The 9,135-nt window shown below is 35.6% G+C and overlaps 1 protein-coding gene across 1 annotated transcript in view; it reads left to right on the top strand.

Moving 5' to 3' along the window:
- The window catches only part of LOC102678639 (erythroid differentiation-related factor 1), a 5,316-nt gene extending 2,462 nt beyond the window's left edge, over positions 1–2,854 (top strand). The window contains exons 3-8 of the mRNA XM_031511101.1: positions 24–836; positions 916–1,095; positions 1,172–1,548; positions 1,617–1,935; positions 2,005–2,308; positions 2,387–2,854. Coding sequence (XP_031366961.1) covers positions 24–836; positions 916–1,095; positions 1,172–1,548; positions 1,617–1,935; positions 2,005–2,308; positions 2,387–2,528 — 2,135 coding nt within the window. The 3' untranslated portion in view covers positions 2,529–2,854. The remainder of the gene's footprint in view (positions 1–23; positions 837–915; positions 1,096–1,171; positions 1,549–1,616; positions 1,936–2,004; positions 2,309–2,386) is intronic.
- The last annotated feature ends 6,281 nt before the right edge of the window (positions 2,855–9,135 follow it).

Below are 9,135 nucleotides of genomic sequence, written 5' to 3'. Positions count from 1 at the left end.
AATTACAAAATAAATTTTTTTTTTAGTCAAAGAACATGCGGAATGCGAAGAACCTAAGTATAAGCCGCCACCAATTTCGGGTACTATCGAAGAAAGATGTTTAGCCGCTTTAGATCACGTTTGTCACGGACTCGAATGTTTACAGTATTTTCCAATTGATGATAATTCAGAAGAAGAACGTAAGGAAGAAGAGGAAAAGGAACAAAAGAAAAGAGTATATGAAGAGAATCATTTGAATATGGCTAAACCTTTTCAGGCCATTCCAATGCCTTATATCTCATTGAAAGAAGATAAAAAAGAAATTGAATCTGAAGTGAGTTCGATAAATAACAGTCCTATTCATAAAAAAAAATCAAAACAGAAGAAAGTAAAGAAACTTGAGAAAGTCATTGCAAAAATGGAACCTCATGAGAATGAAGCAAAAGCATTGCTATGTAAGCTTAAAGTTGAAACTTTACCTACATGGCAAGCGCCTAAAAAAAGCGATAATGTTAGTTGGAATATTCACTTAAAAACATTATTGTATGAAAAGGCTTCATTAATTTTTGCCGTGCTCGCTGAAAACGAATATGCCAATAGAAATTACGGCGCGTCTCTGAGATATATGTTAGCCGTTTTAAGATGCCAAAAAATATTGGAGATATTTTGTGATATACGAAATGATAAATCTATAAGCTATTTGTTAGGACGCGCAGGAGATTGTTGTTTTATGGCTGTGCAAGATTGGTGTAACGTCGAGAAACATAGAAAAGATTATGAAATAAAAAGTGAAATTGAAGAAAGAATTGTCGAAGATATATGTAGAATAGAAGATTTGGATTCGAGTATGTATATAGGTAAAAAAAATACACATATATATATATATAAAATATTTTCATACAACTCATTACTTATTTTAAATATTTTGAATTGTAGATGGTGCTGAATTACTACCACAACGATTAGAAAGTTTAGAATCTACTTTAGTAGCATCTTATAAATGTTACGAAAAAGCATTATCTCTAGAACCATTGGATATGGATAAAAATAATCTTCTAAGACGATTAGGAAACATTCATAATGAATTAGGTGTGCTTTACATGAATCAAGCTGGAAGTAAGAATTTTTATTCAATTTCTTTTTCTAGGAAAAATGTATGTTATAAATATAAAAAAATATGCTATCTTTATAGCACGATATCAACAAGAAAATTTGGTAGAAGAAACATCAAATTCTTCACATGGAGTATCAGCATTGCTTACTCGATCGTTGACTCATTTAGAAGCGGGCGTGAAAGCATTTGAAACTGTTCACGATGAAGCGAACTTAGCACTGTTACATTCAAATACAGGAAGACTTATGCGATTGTGTGCACACATGCACGTAAAACAAAACACTCAAGAACGTCACTTTTATAATAAAGCACTTGCGAGTTATCAGAAAGCCTTGCAAGTTTTAAGTTCTAGAAAATCAAATCCTATGATTTGGGATACAATTACATGGGATTTATCTACTACTTTATTTACAATGGCTACATTGTTGCAAGATTATCCTACAACTGGATGCAAAGTATGTTTATTAATTTATATATATATATATATATTTTATATCTATTATATCTTTTATTATAATTTTAGACCGAAGAAGAATTAGAACGAGAAGTTGTCGATATCTTACAGAAAGCTTTAAAACATTGTGATATTGAAACACCCGGACCACGGCAACCAGTTTATCAATTTCGAGCTGCAACTATTCAACATCGACTCGCATCTTTATATCATCGTGTATATAGAGAATATGAACCAGATACGGATAATATTAAAAGAAAAACAAGCTTGCAATTGTGTAAACTATATTATGACAAAGCTGCAAAACTTTTGTTGGCTTTGGAACAAACTACAGAGTTTCTAACAGTTCAAATGGAAAGAGTAGCTTTAGCCGAACATCAAGCTCGTTGTATGTATTTTTTTTCGATTTGATTTTATTGATATTTGATTAATTTTATGAATTAGCATTATATTGCAGGTACCACAACTTTTAATGGCAAGTTGAAAGCATATCAAAATGGACTTCAATTAATTTTACAATGTAAACCTATTATTGATATATTATGTGATAGGAACAATTCTCAAAAGCAGAAGGTTGAAAATATAAATGCTGTTAGTACTAAAATAGGAAAAGAAAGTTTCGAAGAAGGAAAAGTTGATGAGCAAAAATTGATAGAAGATGAAGAAAGTTTAGTGATACTACTGGAACAGCGATTACAATTTATATTACGATCTTTAACAAAATTATTTGTTACTAAGAATAGTAATAATAGTAAAAAAGAGTATGTTTTTTTTTTTTAATTTCAATACATTCTTCATGTTATTTTTAAATATATTTTATTTATGTATATATATTTCAGATCAGAAACTCTTACCAATTTATATAAACAATGTTATAGTAAAACATTACGGCCAATTACGATGACTGGTTTCAAGTTGATACAACATATTGCACAACTTTTACGGGAATTGGAAAAAATGTTACCATCTACAGAATCTTGAACGGATAAGTGTATATATTGTCTGTGTGCCAGTTTGAAAATAACATATAAGGTTTCGACCAATGAATTCTTCTCGACATCGATGAAGTTTGGTCAATATTAAACTATTAATTCCCCTAGCCCTTTAAAAAGGTCCTTCGTATTTGGTCATTGACGCTGGTCGTTATTTCATTTGCGAAATAAAACCTAGGCGGGGATGATGTTATTTAATTCATTATATTTGAAATATCGAAGACTTTTTTTTATTCTAGTGTGTACATAGTGAAATCGAAACTCTTATTTATATATGATTTATAAGCCAAAAATAAATAGCTTATACGAATCATATCTCCGACTTGTTCGATAAACTTTCAAATACACACACACACATATATATATTATTACATATCTATCCTTATTCCCAATTTAAATTTCAGACATACTTTAGTTCAACGAATCATTCACAGAGGGCATATGAATGCACTTTGGCGCGCTTGTCGTACGATCATCGTTCGAAACAATCTTACGTTTATCAAGTAAATTTAACGAAGCCATAGAAACAATTTATCCTGTTTGTTTCGTCGAAAATTGTACAATATTTAAGTGTTGGAGGCTTTCATTTGCAATCCTCATGCTCGATCCTCTTAAGGAGAGGATGATAATGAGATGAGGATAATGAGATGTGTGTCAAAAATAAAACAAAGAAGCGTGAATAAAGGTTGGTTGTGATTTCTTTTTCTTTATCTTTTTTTTTTTCCTATTCCTTAGTGCTCCAATATCTTTTCCTGATATTTATAACTTGATCTTTTTGATTTTATCCTTCAGGCTTTTCGTTCATTCCATTATTCTTCGACTACCGTTTTTCTTTACAACGTTACAAGAATACTATTGGATATTGTATTTACATCTATCTTATTCTATTCGCTGTCCACCATTTTGATCTGGAAATTTCGATAAGTAATAATTTAATAAATATTAATATATATTTAATGCAAAAGTTCGATTCGAGACTTGAGATATATAGAGTAATTTTTAAAAAATATTCTTTTAATAACTTTTCATTAAATTCGAAATGCTATATTTGAAATATTTATAAAAAAATCTATTAAAATCAAATACACTCGAGAATAAGAAAAATAATTCATGTAATTTATGGATAATATAAAAAACTCTTACGGATATAAATAATATGTTTCGAAAGCGTTACTCTACATCTATAACAGATAACACATCATTAAATAATCATATATTTAATAAACAATCCGAAAAGTAGCTCGAGGCGAGTTTGAAAAATTTCAAAATGAAAGATAACTTCCCCCTTGTTTATTTCCCAGGATATATTCAATATGTACATCGCTCATATTTCCACTCGACAAGCTGTAAAATGATACGTTTAATCTGGAAATTCTTTTTTTTTTTCAACTGTCTGAAACGGAACTGCGTTTCCGCGGGCATGTCGAGGCTAAAATCCACATCGTTTGTCTCTTGAATCATCCGTTATTTGTTCTGTTCCATCCAGAATATCGCCATGGAAATCCATGTTGCAAATATTAATTCTCGAAAAAATTCGCCGAGGGAACAGTTCAGTACTTCTCTTTCTTCTTTATCTTGCTACGATCGGTGAAGCCGACGATCTTCAGGTCGTCTGGAAGTCGATAGACTCTTCTGGAACTGGTTACGGAACTTCTTCATTCAGAAGTATAAAGTTTTCCGTCTCGAGAAGTAGTTAAAGATACCAAGTGATTGTTTCTATATCTTAAAGTTTGAATCTTGAACACACGATGAAGTAAAGGAAGATGGAACAATCTCGATCAAATTAGAAAAGGCTGGAATAGCAGAAGCGAAGGAATATAATATATTTTTTTTTGTTTCAACAGGGGAGTGCGTCATTGAATAAACGCGACTAGATGGTAAGAGTAGGATTTAATAAACCTACCGTTACGTAGACAGGCTACAAAGCGAAGGAAGGCCAAACTTGGAAAGAGGATGGAAAGGAAAACAAAAAAATAGAGTCCTCTCCGGATTTAACCGCGGCGATACGCAGTCTCTTGCAAACTACGCAATAAACGAAATTGCGAAGTTGAGTAGCCGCTTTGAAAGGTCGCCGTAGGAGAGGCCTGGGTATTATTTTCTCTGGTCGTTGGATCTCGTATAGCCTGCTTTTCCACGAACCGCCGTCTTTTGCGCCAGTTTGAACCCTCGCTTCGTGGACGACGCACGAATACACATAAAATTAAGGAACGAACACAAGTAAGTATACACGTATACGAAAAGGGATGGAAGGAAGAAGAAACTGCTGGTGGAAGAAAGGGAAAAAGCCTCCTTTTCTCGCCCTCTTCGCTTTGGTCCCCATCGTCGGGAGTTTCCACGACTTTGAAACAATTGAATTCCAAGACGTCTTGAGAAAAGTAGAGGGGGTGGGTCGAGAAGTCCGCCATTACGCGAATTACATAATGAATCCGTCAGACGTGAAAGAAAAGGAAAAAATGCCGGTTGACAGTCTAGGCTCGTTCCAAGCCGGTCGTCTTTTCTTTGCGGCGACCGATGGAATTTCGGCACGGACAAAGAGAGAATTCCGCGAGGATGCTTCTTTCTCCTCTCTCCTTCCGCCCACGGGGATCCCTGTCTCTCTTTCAGAAGCACTCGAGCCCTTCGAATTCAAGCCGCGTTCCTATCTCTCTTCGTGCCTCTTATCTGGTTATATCAATTAGAGTCGGCGCCTTTCTATCCCTACCGCGTTTGCATTCTTCTCGTTCCCTTGGTTGAACGCGTTCCTCGGCCGGAGAGAAAGACGAATCGCCACGATTCGGCCTCGTCATTGACACTTCCTGTTCATTGAATTTTTATAGCTCGAGAAGGCTATCGGTGGATATTAACTTCGTCCCTTGAATCGAATATCCCTTGAGAAAAAGAATTTCAACAATGTAAAAGAGCAATACAAGAAATATATAATAGGAAAAGAATGCGAGGCCGATGACATCGACAATCGAACAATGAAAGACAGCAATGTAAGAAACAAATTCGTTAATCTTTTATCTTACATTTAAACTAAAGTTATCGAATTACATATATTCGTATCGGTAGCGTAAAATATACAGATTTTAAGATGTTCACAAGTGAAAACGATCTTTCTGGAATACTCTAAGTTTCCAAATATAAATCAGAAGTGTGTGATCTCAAGAAATGTATATTGGCCAAGTTTTAATCGTACGTCTCTCGCAGTTTGGGACAAGCACCGTTCGAATCACCGCCAAAATTGGCGAAACCGTGCCGCGTGTTTCGGATCGCACCGCGGATATCATAAATAATCACATGCATATTCCTGTTCGCGAATGGCCGACGTGTTCAGGAATCCGATAATAAATTACCGAATATGCAAACATCGGCGTGAATTATATTTGCTTGCCCAAGTTATTTCGTGACTGTCGATAATCAGCTCTCTCGGTGACCGAATGGCTCTGTCAGAATTTATTCTGTCGCGTCGCGCCGAACATCACGATTTCTGTAAACAGGATTCCTTACTTGTATTATTTCGGATCGATCGGTTCCAACTGGAAGAACAACAAAAATTGTCAATTTGAATCGAGACTATACGATTTAAAAATTGGTTTCGTTATTTGTTAACTGTTTTTCTATCGTATATCATTCCTATTGCATGTAACAATCATAAAAATTATATTTGGGATATTTCTAAGTTAAATGATCAAACTTGAAATAGGAATTTAAAAACGGTCTTTTGAAAGTATTCAAAAATTCCTTCAGAAGATATTATTATTATTATTTTAAAATTACAAAACTGTATAGGAATGAATAATATAGAAACAATATAGATTTATTTTTCAGGAATGAAAATTATTAAGTATTTTGCTTAAAATAATGACAAAAAAGATAGATGACTTGAGCGCAACTTGTTACGAATTGTTAATTTGTCATTTTATTTTATAATTCTTATGATGCATGGATTGGGAAAGAAAAAAAAGATCGTGTAGAATCCAAAGAAGAAAATCCATTCGATTTGAAACAGACTGTACCACCTGAAATTGTAACTCAAACAACTCGTTCCTTATTGACACCGTTCCGTTCACCGCAAACACTCGACCAACCACGCGAAGCCTCCGGATGACCCACGAAATTGAATTGCAAATCCATCTTGGTTGATCGATATACCCCTATGGTCCCGTTCGTCGAGCCCTAACTTTTCCAGTATCGGCGAATTTCGACGGATTAGTGTCCCAGTCTTCCTCTCTAGAGGATACGATGATCTTCTTAAAATCGACCACCAGTTTGTTTGTTCAAACTTCGGATGAATATGGAAATTATATGGATCGTTGCGTGTTGATTGATTTTCGCGATTGCGCAGAAATATTTCACGCCGATATATCACTGAAATTACAAATAAATACAAACAGTGGCTGATCGTGGATGGAGAATCACGTCGATGGCACGAATTTTTTCATTCGTGAAATGAAAAAATATTGGGATACAAATAAAAATATTTCCATCGAAAAAATTAGAAAATAGAGTTATCCTTGGACATTTATCTTATCTTGCCATTACCTTTTTTCTAAATTATAATTTACAGAAATTTAATTCAATATATAAGTAAAATTCATTCAATATATCTGCCTATCCATGTAATTCTATATAGCTCTATCAGAAGCGACCAATCAGACTCTCTCTCAAACTTCTTCGCAAGAACTTCATCGGAGGAACGAATGAATTACGTTGAATTACGAGGAATCTGAATTACGTTGACCGAATAATCCAAATAGAACAAACGAGAGTAGATATTGCTATCCCGAGGCAATCTTCCCCTAGATAAGAAAGCAAACCAAGTTCTCGATACCGAAATCTAACGCGTTTTTAACGAGTACATCGGGGGGCCGAATGATTTATGCCCTCTGCAACAGTATTGCATCGCATTTCGAGGTAAAACTTGGGAGATTACCGCGGCGAGACCCGTAAAACTCGCAATGTAAACGCGGCCGGAACGTAAAATCGTGGATTCTATTTGCTCGATCCTTCGTATATTTATGCTCCGTGCCGGGATCTGGTCGTTGGATCGGCACCGTGGCTTTTTAATAAACTTAAAAGCTACGTGGACGTCGTAGGAAGAATCGTTGGGGCGGGCTTATCCCTTCGAAGGTTGAATTTGTCGCAGTTACCCCTTCGAACGTCTCGAAGAGGCTAATTGCAGAGTCGTAATTTCGCAATCTGGTCTTAAACGCGTGCAGAAAGTTTCTTGGATCCGAGATTTACGCGTTGCTCGTGGCTCGTGCTCGAGCAAGTTCATTTCATTTTCCGGTCACTTTTGTGTTCCGCTTTTCAAGAGATCGAGAGATCGTAAACAAAATCGGAGAAAATATTTCTTAGCGTTTGGGGAGATTCGATGTTCGTTTATTGTTGGAAATGGTTCGTTTTAAGAGTTTATGGTGGATCGAAGAGGGATTTTTGGCTCGGTGGGGTAGATCAAAACTCAATATGGAACTGATATTCCAGATCTAATATTTATTAGTTATGCGAAAGTTTGGCAAAGTGGTTGGACTATTCGGGCAAATCCACTCACTTTATGATATCAGTTGGGATACTTTGGAGTGGCAAAGAGTGGAAAGAGAGATATGGAAGAGTCCAGTTCGATACAGAGTGTATTCGGTAATGAAGAGATAAGAAAAAGAACTGTTCGAAATCTTATCTTATTTTATAAATAATGTGATGAAAAGTTGGGAACGAATATGTACAACAATTTTAATTATTAAAACAAAAGAGAGAAATTTGTTGAAATCAAAAATATATTTTGAACCTGCACTCATTGTGGAACAATGGGGAGAGCAATTCGTTTGACTGTTGAAACATGGTTCGAATCTTCGGTTTATACAGCGGAATTTATATATATCTTCACATTTTAGCACGACCAATTGGCTAGATTCCGATTTATGTGGAGAAACGTGAAAGTCTGTGTACTCGAGGGAACGTCAACGTGGTATTTTATTGGTATGGGACGTGATTCGAGGAAGACGAGAAGGATCAAGGATGGAAGGAAGTAATAACACGTTTTACTTTATCGAGAGTCTTATACGGTCAGAGATGAAACTTGATCGTAACGAGGTTCCCTTCGTAACGAAGATTAGAATAACACGATGCATAGCAAGATGAAGTTTAAATTACGGCCAGGATAAAGCAAGAGGCCACCGATAAAGCCAAAACCGAGACACGAAAATCCGAGAAATTAATTAATATAAATCTATTACCGATACACGGTTGCGGTTAGTCGATGAGAAAATACGAGAAAGTCCCGGTCCCTAGGGAGGTTCCCTTGGGCTGAACCCATTACCAAACTCGCTAGAACGCGGCCAACAAATTCTAATTTCCAGGGGCCGGGTAAACTCGAATTAATTAATAACCTGAACGAGGTCGTATAGTTGCTTTTTCGTTATACGTAGTTATGCAGTTGCCCATCCGTCTATTTGCCCGCCTATCTACCACGAATATCTCCCATGAGAATGTTTCTGCACCGATAAACGAACGGAAATGCCATGTCCTCTGCATTTCCAGGTAGCACGTTGATGACGAAATACGATGCACTGTTCGACGATCGATAACATGGAAGATTCCAACGAGACTTGAAAATA

Source organism: Apis dorsata, unplaced genomic scaffold (genome assembly GCF_000469605.1).
Source record: "Apis dorsata unplaced genomic scaffold, Apis dorsata 1.3 scaffold_292, whole genome shotgun sequence".
Taxonomy (NCBI): domain Eukaryota; kingdom Metazoa; phylum Arthropoda; class Insecta; order Hymenoptera; family Apidae; genus Apis; species Apis dorsata.
Note: the sequence above shows the minus strand (reverse complement) of the source record. Positions and strands in the feature narration are given on the sequence as shown.